We start from the raw sequence: 14662 nt of genomic DNA, 5'->3' as shown, positions 1-14662 counted from the left end.
TGTGTCATTAAATATAGTTCTCCTGACAACAGGCCAGCGAAAAATCTAACAATCTACAGCAAAACCATCAATTATTATGGGCGTTATAACATAGGTGTGCAGCTGGACGAAACATTGACGTCGAACCCCCCCAGACGATTTAAATACCTTGATGAAACATACACGTCAAACCACGCTGAACGGTTAAGAATTCATTTTCTGTTATGTTACTTACTGACTTATAAACAATATTATGCACACTATGTGTAGGTATGTTTATAATCTATCCCTGTACAAAATTTAATTTGGTCATCTCAAACAATTAATTGGTTACTGTCATCAAACGGAAATAAAAATGTTGGTTTAATTTAATTGCCATTATGTTGTTTCACATTCTGCCCACTCCTCACCCCCAAACACACACACACACATAATTCCTGCACCTAGATTAATTTGCATCATGCCATGCCCACCTCACAAGTGCGTGCATCCAACACGTTGTTAGTGGCTGCAGAAAACTGAAGGTACAAGTATGGAGTAGTAGTATAAAGTTCATAAAGAAATTAGTCAAATTCAGTCACTTGGTTTGAAAAGTGAAAAGGGATGGGTGCACACAGTTAAAGACAGGATAAGTGTGTATGTTTTTGTTATTTAATGGCCATTGAAAAGGGGGTTTCTAGTAAACTTTCAATCATATTCAGTGGCAAAGCTTTTATGTCAGCCCCTCTAATGCTTCAAGAAATAAAACAAAAAGATGTTACTTTCATGGTTCAGTAGTACCCTGTATAGTGACAGAGAAAGTAACCAGACCATCTGCCAACTCCAGCCAGCCTATCACAGGCATTGTTAGCCATTTCCTTCAGGCTTATGCTACCTGTTTCTGAGTGCAGGTGCAAACAGAAGACACAATGATACCAGCCTCTTCCAACATGCATCTGAAGTTCCTGGGCTTGGCTAGAATTATGCTTTCCCTACTACACCTTTCTTTACCTTCAGACAAGGATAATGAAAATGTGGAAGAATGATTAATTAGGTTTAATTTACTTCGCTGGGCCTCACTGTAAGTCATGTTCACAGAATTAATGGCAAGTAGATACAGATGCAGCTACGGGAAACTACCTGAGATGGTTTCACATGAGAACCAGTGTAAGGTTGTTGGAATTTCGCCTAAGAACAGGATAATTCACTTTCAGATACTGATGCACTTAACTAGTCAGTGTTCTTCACAATCACAATTAAAACTGCACTGTTAGCTTATCAGTTTGTGTAAAACTTAAGGTGTGCATTTCTCCTATTTATTTTGATTATATTGTAACATGTTTGGAATAGGCACTTCCATGGTAATGCAATAACAATGAGCCATTGCATAGACAATGCCAAAACAATGAATGCGTTTCCCCAGAGATGAACAACAGAAGGCCCATTGAGTAATAACGGATGAGACGAAACATGTTACCAGTGTATAAACAGCGTTCCTGAAGCAACAGATTGCCGAACACATGAGATCGAACCTTGGGGAGGGGTGTCCTCTACTGAGTCCACAGAACACTTACATAAGCCGAGAGCCACAGACAGCAACAACACAGTTGCAACCTAGTCGCCATACAACACATTTGGATCCTAGTCACCATACAATACAGTTGGAACCCAGTCACCATACAACACAGTTGGAACCTTGTCGCCATACAACACAGTTGGAACCTAGTCGCCATACAACACATTTGGATCTTAGTCACCATACAACATAGTTGGAACCTAGTTGCCATACAATACAGTTGGAACCTAGTCACCATACAACATATTTGGATCCTAGTCACCATACAACACATTTGGATCCTAGTCACCATACAATACAGTTGGAACCTAGTCGCCATACTATACAGCTGAAAGATAGCCGCCGCAGATTACAGTTGAAGTGATAACAATTGTAAAGAGTGTAAGAGCAAGTATCCAATAAAGATTCGCCAGATCCGAGACCCACGTAAAGTTATTTGTCACGTGACACACCCAACACGTGACAATATTATTCACTTAATTAATACCTAGAAATTTAAAACAATTAACTGGCATAATTTAATTATATGCTGAAAGAAATACAGTCATGTGTGTGGCCATGGTTGTTTTCAAAAGTGTTTCATGACTATGGATATCAACCTGTTGATTACTGACACATATAGATATGAGAGTCTTTACTCACACAGCAGAGGATCCAGCCTTTCCTTGAAGCTTTTAGTCCTGCTGATGTGGCCATTGTTGCTGGTGCATCCATTTACCATGTGGTTTGAATGGATTCTGTTTGTGTTGGTGCCACACATTGTGTCATCTTCCTCAGGTCCCAATAGCGGTGTTTGTCCCATAACTTGCACCACAGAATTAGATCCTAGACTCAAATTAGTCTCTGTGTGGTCTGGATGCAATAGATTCTCCCACCGAGAACTGTCCCATGGTTCTGAGAAGACAGTCTGTGTGTCTTCATTGTCACTAATTTGTGAGGCACAGTGATGGTTACTGCTAGGATGATTATGATGCAGTGTGACATTGTGGTGATTGTGATTAGAAGAGGCAATAATATCATGACTGCCGCCATTACGACCTTCAACATTATCGTATGATGACATACGTGAATCAAGAGGTGAAGAAATGCCAGGGAGAACATTTGGTGATAAAATCTCAGGAGACAGCCTCAGGGATGGAAATCTGCAAACAAAGAATTATTTCACTGAAATTATTACTCATAGACACAAAAATTTGTAGCTATACATACAAGATGAGGAAATATGAAGAGCAAAGAGCCTTCTGGATACCAAGGACAGCAAAAGGATTCAAAGTGAAAGACAAGCCAAGGAGAGGAATACTTCCAGAAATCCTCCTGAATCCTACAGTGACTCATGGAGGATGAAAATCAGTGAATTTCAAGTTATGCTATCTTTATACCGTGGAAGTAACATATGGATTCTACTATCACATCTGCAACCAAAATTTACAAATCTGTAAATTTTATCATCTGTGGGGAATGCTACCCACGGTACTACAGATACCATCCTTGAGCATCCTAACTTATTTGTTGATCATGTGATATCTGTAATACTGTTTTCAATGCAACTTCAGCATCCATGCAATACATATTGCTGCAAACAGCAGAGCACAAGAAAAAAAAACACTATGACACAATGCATAATTTAAAATAATATTTAAATAATTTTATATAATAAGTTATTAAAACAGAAGCAAACTTTTGAATGTACAGCCTTCACAGGCTATATAGAAATAGAGTACAGTGAAACAGTTTATGCAAATCATCGTACATAACTGATGACCATCCTGTGTGGCCAAAGCATCTTCTAAATTTATATAAATTCATGGACTAAGTGGTGATTGACCAATAATCTTTGAAACTGCGCTGAAGACTGAATTGCATATATACTAGACTGTTGCTGTAACTGCCGATAATGGGATGAGTCATTAGCGCTGATAAATGTGCGCACTCTCGCTAGCATAGAGTGGATGGAATGTTTCTTCGTGACTATTCCCTAACATCAGTTTCTGTACATGCACAAATTATAAGAATACTGTAAAAAGATAACACAAACTTGCCTTGCTTTATAACAGGTGCTGAAAGTGACCCCCTTCTGCTTGCAAACATGCCTTGCATCGAATTAATAAATTATGTGACACTTTCTGAAGTTGGTCCATGGTAATTGAACTAATTATGTGTGTTATTTCATTCTGCAGAGCTTCAGTGCTGCAAGGATTATTCTTGTAAACTTTTCCCTTTAGGTTTCCCCATTGAAAAAAATCGCAAAAACTGAGATCTAGAGATCTGGGAGGACACAGTCCCCTGTTGATTATTCTGTCTTCAAACATTTCCCATATTGTGACCATGGATGCATTAGTCATATGTACTGTAGCGATGTCTTGCTGAAAATGCCCATATTGTCTTTCTTCAGCAGTCAGCTGTCTCAAGAATGGATGCAGTATATCATTAAGGTATCGGTCAGAGTTCAAGGTTTTGTGGAAAAATAAGGGGCCAATGATTCGCCGCAGACATACAGCACACCACACCCCCACCTTTTCACTATGTAATGGCACTTGCTGTAGAGCGTGATGATTTCATCTCTCCATATTCTTACATTCTGTACATTGACATGACCACTAACATAAAGCCACACCTCATCAGTCATGAACAGAAGCTGTGGATCCACAATTCCATCTTGCACATTTTGCAGCAGCCAGGGGCAAAAACGAATTCTTGATGCATAATCTGGTTGCTTCAGCTCATGCACAAGTGTTATTTTATTTGGGTGAAATTTAATTAATTTTGTGGCTGTGAAAGCAGATTCTAGCGAAACACTGGTTTCCTGTGCTAAGCGTCTTTAATGATTTTTGAGGACTGATCTGTAGTTGTGCCTCAATATTCTGAACCTTTTCTTCAGTCAGCACAATCTTCTTCAATTGCTTCTTTATGTCGCACACTGAACCTGTGGCCTGCAACTTTTTCACAAGCTTGGATACACATGACTTTGTGGGAACTGGCTAATCAGGATATTTATGAAGAAACTTAAGGATACATTTTGTGTAAGTTTTTTCCCTTGCAAATGTTTTGACAATAAACACATGCTGTTCAATAGTGAACTTCATTTCAGTGTAAATGTTGACGGTCTATCGACATCTCTAACACAGACTGACTATTAATGTGACTTAACTGCAGTGACAAGATCACGCCAATTGACAGTGCGCATTTATCAGCGCTAATGACTGATAATGCTATCGGCAGTTACAGCAGCAATCTGTTAGAAATGTTGGGCTCCGTCAGTGGTGTTGCAAAGTTTCCTCCTTGATTGAACACAGTGTACAAGTTCTTTGCGAAAAGATAAAGCAGTGAACAACTGCATTCTCCAATTTAATTACTATGAGAGGTATCTGATGGGTTGGGCAAGCTGACAAAATATATTTAATGCCATTACTACTTTCCATACATCACTAGGTCTTGCACACAAAGAAAACTGTTTTTGGAAACAAATTCTTTTGAACCCACTCAGATCTAGTGTCAGAGCCTTAGAATATAAGTTTCACTGTCATAAATTTCCAATGTCATCACAGTCTGTAATGAGAGAGAACAGTTTAAAATGACTGAGTATACATACCTCTGTGCTATTAGGTCCTGTACTGTTATCTTTCTGCCTCCTGAGGACATGCCATCCCCAACACCAAGTGAATTTTCTTGCTGCTCTAATGTAGGAAACCTCCGCTCACGCTCCTCTAGTCCCCCTTCACCATGCTCACTATCTTCACCATCATCTTCATTGCCTGCCAACAAAACTTACTGCAACAATTCTCTTTTGACATGGATAAGGACATCAGCATATTTAATTCTTTCAAGGTTCCTTCATGAGGTCAGGAACTGGAAACACTCATTGTTTTGAAAGAAGTGCATAAATGGAATGAGTAATGTGAAGGTCATGTCTGTGTCCATCCGTCTGTATGTTTCAGTCTAAAAAGAAGCCAAAGCATTTATATTAAATTTGGTAGCAACATTTGTCAGTGTGCTATTTCAGTTTTCTTAAAAGTGGGTCACTGTACAAAAACGATATAAAATTCATCAACGTCTTCAATGTTACGTGAACACTTCTTAATACAGTGTACACTGAACACAATAAGCACTCTATTCTGACTCAAGAGTGCAGTTAAGGGTCACGGTACAAAGAAAAGTAATAATTTTAATACTTCTATATGATTTGCAAACTACTAAACCATTACTTCCTAAAAATTTACCTGTTCTTATTAAGACAGATCACAAAGTTCTATTGATATACAAAGGGAAAATACTAATTAATCTATTCCTCAATAACTGTCATCAGTATATCTATCACCTATAAAGGAATGTTATAGAAAACAGAAAATGTAAAGTCATATGAAGCAGAGCTGCCTCTGAGGCACTAGCAGTCACTCTCCTAACACACCCACCAGCATTGTGTAGTATAGAAAACAGGTATTCAGTGTGATTCTCCTCCCTGTGATCCCTTCCCTGGAAGCATCCAGAAACAATGCCATACACCACCACTGGATATATGCATATGATTGTTATGAGGCCATGTACAGAAATGACAAGTGACCAAGAAAGCATCTGGAAACCATGTACTGAAAACAAAATATGTGGAACTAAATAGGGTGAGTGGGACACAAAAAGAGATATGTGATTGCCAATTTTGTGCATAAGAAAGACTAGAGAGTCTTGTTAGGAACCTTAGTGACTTTTCTTCCAAAATGGTCAAGCTGCATGGCAGAATCTTTTTCTGATGGCTCATACTGGCTATACTGCAGTATCCACTCACCCCGTTTATATCTCTACTCATATTAATGCTGCTTGCATGAATGANCTGCGTTACCGTGTCTCACGGTGTTGTCGCTTGCAGATTTACCTATACTTTTTCTTCAACCCTGAAGATGGGGGCGATACGTTCCTCCGAAACGTCGGTTAACACCACATATACACGGCGCCAAAGCCCAGAAGACTGCTTTCTTCATAGTCACCGCCGTGAAAGCCTCAAATCTTACAACTGATTACATAATTAGAATTTAATGGTCTGTTTCTTGCAGTGATAATGACTAATTTATTGTTAGTATTTTTGTTGTTTTAATTAAAATATGTTGCCACTCTGCTAGCCCTGACATTGTACTGTGCCAAAGCATTTTTTGACCACTAGATAACATGTAATGATGTATTTAACAAGCTGTTACAAAATTTACAATAATTATTGTGTATTATGAAGAATATCGATGTACTCATCAAAGTACTTGATCATTTATTTCACTAACAATATGATCACAACTGTCCTCAAGAGTTCTAGTGACTCCATCCATTAGCATCATATGTATTATGCTGATAAGGTAAGTTATCACAAGCATGGTTGGCATGCTGTGGGGGGGGGAGGCTTGTGCACTAGAACTATTTCTGGAGCAAACTAATGAATGTGTGCAATTAATATATCTACTGCAATAGTAAAGTAAAAGAAAAGTTGTCCTTATGCTTAACTAATTCAGCACTATGCCATGAAGATGTATGGGGGAGTGGATGTATAGATCCACATTCTCTTGACCTTGGCACTAGTGGAAGGGGAATGGTTAGCTCCACATTCCATCTACTGCAATAGGAAGCTTGTAAATGTGGATGTTTCCTTCATGTTCTCTACCCTATCGATCCCTAAGTCCATCATTATGATGGCACATACTTGTATACAACCACTACAAGCAATACAGTGGAAATTTGATTTTGTGCTCTTAGACTTCATATTTTTCTTTATTTTATGCATTTTTTCATTGGTCCAAGCTAAAAGCCTGAAAGAACAGTGCTGAATTTTCATTGATTTGTAGTTTTCACTTTGTTTCTCCCAAAGTGGCACTTTATTTCTTGGATCCTGCCAATGTAAGTCTACCTGACTTACATTTACAAGGTTCTATTTCAGAAAATTCAAAGAAGCACTAGCACTCTTCCAACCATTTTTATGGTCTGTATTAGTAAAACAGGCATATCTTTGTACACAGAATTTCCTGAACCTCTTGTGAGTGAGCAAAAATACCTGCAGACACAGACACTTTCATGCATGTCATTATGTTGGAGTTGTTGCAGAAATCTGCTTGACTGTGAAGTCAAATCTAAAATGACATCTACACAGCAATAGGCTGTGGTGTATAAAGATGGTATTCAATTTATTTATTTATTTTCGGCCTGCATTGTGGATTTGTGGATAATAGATTGAAGCAGAAAGCATTTACAACAAATAGCAAAATCAGTATTATAGTGCATTTGATATGCATATTGAAAACAAGTGTGAAACTCTCATCATAGCTAGGACTTTCAGTGCCCACACTAAACAAACCCGTGGAAAACAATTAAGAAATTAAAAGATGTGCCCCGTGTGGACCTTCTTATAACAGCAGAAATCTTTAAAATGTTCACAGATGTGAGCAGCTTCCAAATGGCTTCTAATTATTATATTCAAACAAGAATATTTTAAGTGAATTGCTAAAGTTATGGTACAAAGCAGCCCTCATTTTTCCTTATGTTATTTCACTTTCATTTCCCAGTTTTCCAGTGTTCTCAATCTTATGTTTATTTTAGGTAGTATCTTCAGACATGTAACATCAAGGTTTCACTGTATATTTCATTCATACTTCTTTTGCTTTAACAATACAGACACAATCTTATGATGAAGACTATTCATTCAGTGGTAGTTGAAATTTAACGTAATATAACGGAAGTAACCTTACCTATGAACTCCCAACTGGAATCCACAGCCCATGATGTATCATTGAAACATTTTCCTCTCATATTTTTAGGCCTAATTCTTGGAGGTTGAACTGGTTTTCCTCGAGGTCTGTTGATATTCTGCTGGCTGGTAGCCCCATTTCGAGAGGGTTTCAGCAGTGCAAGGTTGTCAACAGATGAAGAGAGCGGTGTTGCTGTCAGCTCATCATTTGAGTCTATCCTCTCAAGCTGACCTGTATGATGTGGTAAAACCGGCCACTGTTGGAAAGAGGCAGGATCTGAGTGCCTATGATTTCGTGTCTGCTGTTGGAAAATCTGCTGTCCACCTGGCCGTGGTCGTCTTCGGGGTACCAAAGCTGCCTGCCTCAGAGCATCAGCTGGCTCTGCATAGAAAGGACTTCCTTGTTTTGTGTTCTTTGGAGTCATGCTTCCAGGCTCCTCAGATTGCTGTTTCGTTTCTGTACCCAGAGGGGACATTGGTGAGTTTGTGACAGAGTTGGTACAGCTTCCAGTGTTTATAACAAGGCCCAACCTATTTCTCTGTTGCTGATCTTTTAAATTCCCATTGGCTGAATTAAGAGAAATACAACTGCCAGAAACAGGGGTAGTAATTCTTTCTAAGAGATCTGGAGTTTTCTTGTTTCCACCACTACTTGTGCTGATATCTTCAGGAGAAGAGAAAGGAGATGAGCGTGGGAATGGATGAGGTGGTTTGAACGTAGACAACATTTCTGGACCCCAAATGTCTTCATAATCTGAGACTTTATCAGCAACAGAGCTTCGATAATATACAGTGGGTGATTCTAAGATATCCGACTCTTGATAATGGTGAGATTCCTTGATGGTGGTTTGGCGACCATGGCTAGGGCGATGTTTCTTTCCCCGTCCATTTCCAGGTAGCTTACTGATGTCACTAGGAGTTGTTGGGGACATCACTTGATGAAGACGAACTCCACATTGCTCTAATGTGCTTGCGCTGCTACAGTGTGAAGACATTGTTTGCAGACCATCTGACTCCATTTGGGGCCGTTTTGGGGTTACCTAACACCACAAAACATTTATGAAATTTATGGTAAGAACATCAACTATTTGATTCAACACAAGAGCCTGTGATGGGGAGCTATACTGAGCCAGTTTAAATGATTTCATTATATTCAGTGAATGATCCAAACTGCCAGTTCCGTTTTACCCACATTATAATTGCAAAATCCAAAGTTATTTCTGAACATAACTAAAGGTTGTGATTGATTTCCTTTACTCAAGCAAATGTAAGCGTACATATATATACCAGCTGAACTCCATACTGTATTCAACTCATTTCAATTTCATGTGCATTATTTATCAGAGTATTAAGAATGTATAACTAACTGCATGGTACACAGTCTTGTTGAGGAATTAATAATTCTTCAAATAAGATCTAAAAGCTTGTGACAATGGTATACTGCTACAAGTATTATCTTTTTGGACATTATCCATCGTCCCGTCTATTTTTTAAAAACCATTCTAGCTCTATCTATTGGACCCAACTGAGAAGGTTTTACCTGAGGACGGGGACAGAATCCAGTCACCGAAACGTTGTGTTTTGAAAAAGAAACAGGATGGTTTTTAAAAATTGACAAGATGATGGATAATGTCCAAAAACATATTACTTCTAATAATTCTTCAGTTAGTCAAGAAATCCCCTGCTGTCATGGAACTCAAGGGCTCATCTGATTTTCATATTGGATCCTATGAAGCATTTCCCACTTATTAGCCTACTTTCCTTATTTTGAAAATGTGAAAGTAGGTTTATGAAATCATCATGCTCTCTGTATGTCTGTGAATCCCTTCCTATCAACTTTTGAATGCCTGAACCAATCTTGATGAAACTTGGTAAGTCTATCATGGCACCTGAGCTCATCTAATGGCATACTTCACAAATATCTCCCATCAGTCTTTGTATTTCTCCTACCATTGTTAGGCAAAGGTTCAGTAAAATGTATCCCTCTTTTCATTGCTAGACAAAAACGCATTCCCATGGCAATGAATATAAGCAAAAATAGAAAAAATGTTGGATGTGTCGTTCTTTATACAGTGTGTGTCTTATCAAAGCAGAGTCTGTGGGTCAGTGTATGTCCCTGTCATTGCTAGGTAACAACAAAAACGTTCCCACAGCAACGAAGAATTATTGGAGGTCTCATATTCTGTGTGGTCCACGTCATATCAAATGAAAGTTGATGATTAGTCCTTCCCAGAACTTCTTTTAGTGTTCAGTTAATGTGGTCCCCAGCAAACCAGTATGAAAGGGCATCAATGTACTGTATAATATGAAGATCTTAATAGAACAACTCAAAATAATCAAAGAACTCAATGAAAATGCAAACGCTAAGATAGAAATTGCTGAAGTATATGCAATTCTACAATCAGCATTGTCAACATACCTGAAATAAGAATCTGACTGAAACATATATAAAAACTGCTAAAAGGAAATAAATTATAACAGGTCAAGAATTTGAATTCAGAAGATAAAGAATGTTAACAGTGTTGAAATACTTGTCCTATTGGAGGTCCTATATTCCAAGAGGCAGGCAACGACATTAAGCATATGGCTAACTGGAAATGTTTAGGCAAGGACATGACACTGCATCACTTACTCTTTACACTTAATGATGAGTAATCTTATGCAGTTAGTCGCTGGCATCCCATCACGGCGGCCCGGATTCAATCCCACATCTGGTCAAGTGGGATTTGTGGTGGACAGAGTGGCGCTGGGGCAGGTTTTCTCTGAATACTTCGGTTTCCCCTGCCAATCTTCATTCCACCAACTGCTCCACAGTCACCCTCACCTATCATCTGGGGCTGGTACAATAGGCCAGAAGTGGCCGCAGTACAAGGGACTTAGTCCCACCCACTAGCAATAAAAAACTTGTAACTCCACCTCAACTGCAGTTATCAGTAACTATTTCATATAATTCAAATTGGTTTTACTCATAGTTTGTATTTAAATGTCCTAAGTAATAATGGTTACCAGGTTTTACTATTTCTTAGTTCAAGTTTCCGCTTTCTAGAACAAAAAACGCCACACCAAGCCCTAACAATGTTAATGAGGTATTAAGGATTCCATTCAATTTCCTACTCCTATACCTGCACACATGAGACCTCCACATGGGGAGGAGGTGTTGTGTTGTGGTTCACACTGAAGGTGACAGTGGTTGTCACAGTGAAGTTCTGACCAGGGAGAGCTGCTGACGTCAGAGTTGTGGGTTTGGCCCAGCGAGGTGGTGGTGGAGGTGGAGTCTTGCCTCCCCCTCCTCCTCCGGACAAAACTAGAGGTCCTGCACGTGAGCCATCTCCATTAGTTGAGTTGGTGGAGGGGGGCGACACTAACTGTGCAGGACTGTTGGAGGCTGACCGCATGCCTGACAGTAAAACACATCCCCACTTCAGCAGCCAGATATCATAAACTTGCCATTGATATTTTATGGTTCAATAATATTGTTCATATGGCGGAATTAAGATACATTAGTAGTACTTATAAACAGAATAAATTGAACTCGTAATGAGGAGGTTATATCCGTCTATCTCTGTACCTATCTGACTGATCATCCATGCTTTACCACCTCAAAACACTTCACGAATTTGATTAAATCTCTTACATACAGTCCATGCTGTCAGGTGAATTTCACTACATTTTGCAACAGTCCAATATGTTCTCAACATTACTTGAAGATCACATCAGACTGTCAAATTTCATGAATGAGATATTATAAAGGAAGGCCACATTATGTAAAATATGTTTCTTTTCAGATCTTAAGTTTCAAAGAGGTTTTGATATAGCGCATAATTAAAACAGAGAGGAAAAATAGCACGGTCTTCATAGACTGCAATATTCCACTGCTGAGTATTTGTCAACTAAAGATTTATACTTGCACCAAATGAACATAAAGGCCAAAATCATAAAACATACATTTTTGAAGCTCTGTGTAAAATGAACCCATCCACTTTCTTCTCTTTCAATCAAATTTCACTAGAAAAGTAAGAGCTGGGACTGGATTCAAAATAAATATCAACATCACAGTGAATTTTAGCATCAAAACTCAGGTTTTACAGGTATTTTATATCTCCCTTGAAATAATGGTAATAAAAAGGAGGCGGAAGAGCATTACACCAGGATGAGCTTCAAATGCTTTACTGTTCATGAAATGCTATTAGGTGACAGAGTCAAGAAAGATGTGATGGGTAGGGTCTGTAGCACGCACGGGAGCAAGAACATGGTAATGAATCTTCTGGTTTCATACATGCAGGGAATTTCACTAGCTGACTAATAGCTATTCAAGAAGCACTCTGCTCCATGGAGTTAAGTCATATTACCTCTCAGGAATCTTACTAGTAATGACATTTCATTAAAATTAGAATCTTCTGGGATACAATGGATACTGTAGCAAATGGGTACCTGCTGCCACCTCTCTTCCCTGAAGACATAGGTTGCAGGTTCCTCCAAAATGTTGGTAACAGTGTCACATCCAAGAAGACAATCATTTTGATACTCACCATTGTGAGATCATCAATCTCATGACATGCCATTAGTTCACACTCCAAGCAAAATATCATCTGACTAAGTAATTAACTAACTACATGGAACAAAGTCCTTCTTCAGAAGCCAGTAACTGCTCAGTTATCCAAAAATTATACTGAGAGAGAGAGAGAGAGCATGCACACATGTGTGTGTTCCTGTGCACACTCCCATCTGCCTCTGTCATGTTCAAAAGGTGGAAAAGTGTGTGTCATGATTGCAGACCTGAAGCTGCCAGTGAACTAGTATGAGATGAGGCGGAACACATGAGGTTAAGTGTGTTCGGAGGTGTAGGCCTTGGGCCCCTGACCAGAGCTGTGGCAGCAATGCTAGATGATGTACTTGCAGTTGTCACCACAATAGCTGAACCGACACCTGGTACCACACTACTGCTAGTTGGAGAAGATGGACTACCTGCAACAAAAATCAGAATTCACTCTGATAAAAATGGAAAGTAAAACCAACATCATAGAAATGACTAAATGCCATCTGGATAGCTCCCACAGCTCCCTGGTATTTGTAGGTGCAGGATTTTGGGTGTGAATAGACCTCTCCACCACGCCCCATTAATGCTCGATTGGAGTCATGTTGGGCGAACGTGGTGGCCACACCATTCGTCGGAACTCTCCAGAATGCTCCTCGAACCAATTCTGGACAACTCTGGCCCGATGACATGGTGCATTGTCCTGCTGGAATATCCCATCGTTGTGGGGGTACATGAAGTCCATGAAGGGCTGCAAATGGTCACCAAGCAGTGTAACGTAGCGGTCATTGGTCAATGACGTGTTTAGGTGGACGAGCGGACCCAACTCATGCCACGTGAACACACCCCACACCAGTATGGAACCACCACCAGCTTGTACGGTGCCTCGTTGACAACTGGGGTCCATGGCCTCATGGGGTCTGCGCCACACCCAAACCCTCCAATCTGCCCAAAACAACTGGTACCATGACTCATCAGACCACACCACATGTTGCCAATCCTCCAGGGTCCAATTAGCAACGTCACAAGACGAGGTGAGGCGCTGTGTCCGGTGTTCTGGTGTTAATAGAGGCACTCTGGTCGGTCTTCTGCTCCCATATCCCATGGAAGCTAAAGAACGCTGCACTGACCCGCTGGATATGCGTCTGGTACCTCCTGCATTGAATGTGGATGTGATTTCAGCCAGTGTCGCTTGTCTGTTACCACGGACAATTCTAGCTAGATGCCACTGGTCACAATCATTAAGCACCCGTGGTCGGCCACTGCGCTGTCCACGGTGGGTGGAAATGCCTTCCACAAGGTATTCCCGTGACACCATGGATCAAGGAATGTTGAATGACCACACAACTTCGGAAATGGAATGTCCCATCCGCCTGGTACCCACTATCATGCCCCGTTCAAACTCTGATAATTCACGTCGACTTGCCATGAGCAGATTGGCCGGTGTTCAACCTGACTCACAAGAGAACACCTCACAACTGATACTGCTCTGGGCATTCCCAAGCCGTCAAGGGATGGTGGCGCCACTTAAAAATAAATTTACATACTGCTATCCCATGACTTTTGGCACTTGAGTATATATCTAACTGTAAATTGTATACTCATATAACAGAGGTCACATACCTATGACATCACAACTAGAGCTGGCACCACTTCCTTTGAATGTGCTCATTAAGCTTTGGGGTTGCTGCGAATGTTCAGTTGAAGAGAGTGGTGCAAGGTTTAAAACAATGGCATCCCCAATACCAGAACCACCTCCCAGCTCTGAGCTTGGTGTTCTTGCTGCAATGTCATGCCCACTGTTGTGGTTATTGTTTCCTGAAGCAAAAGAATGTTCAAATGTAAAGAAAGAAGTTAAAACAGACCTTAATTAAAGTGTCAC

The 14662-nt window shown here is 39.9% G+C and overlaps 1 protein-coding gene across 1 annotated transcript in view; it reads right to left on the bottom strand.

Moving 5' to 3' along the window:
- The window catches only part of LOC111871696 (protein sprint), a 117734-nt gene that overhangs the window by 42068 nt on the left and 61004 nt on the right, over nucleotides 1–14662 (bottom strand). Inside the window, exons 6-11 of the mRNA XM_023864964.2 lie at nucleotides 14404–14598; nucleotides 13023–13211; nucleotides 11369–11643; nucleotides 8248–9286; nucleotides 5124–5286; nucleotides 2177–2676 (exon numbers count right to left, since the gene is read on the bottom strand). Coding sequence (XP_023720732.1) covers nucleotides 2177–2676; nucleotides 5124–5286; nucleotides 8248–9286; nucleotides 11369–11643; nucleotides 13023–13211; nucleotides 14404–14598 — 2361 coding nt within the window. The remainder of the gene's footprint in view (nucleotides 1–2176; nucleotides 2677–5123; nucleotides 5287–8247; nucleotides 9287–11368; nucleotides 11644–13022; nucleotides 13212–14403; nucleotides 14599–14662) is intronic.

This window comes from Cryptotermes secundus, unplaced genomic scaffold (genome assembly GCF_002891405.2).
Source record: "Cryptotermes secundus unplaced genomic scaffold, Csec_1.0 scaffold428, whole genome shotgun sequence".
Classification (NCBI taxonomy): domain Eukaryota; kingdom Metazoa; phylum Arthropoda; class Insecta; order Blattodea; family Kalotermitidae; genus Cryptotermes; species Cryptotermes secundus.
The sequence above is the reverse complement of the archived record's forward strand: the minus strand, read 5'-3'. Positions and strand labels throughout refer to the sequence as shown.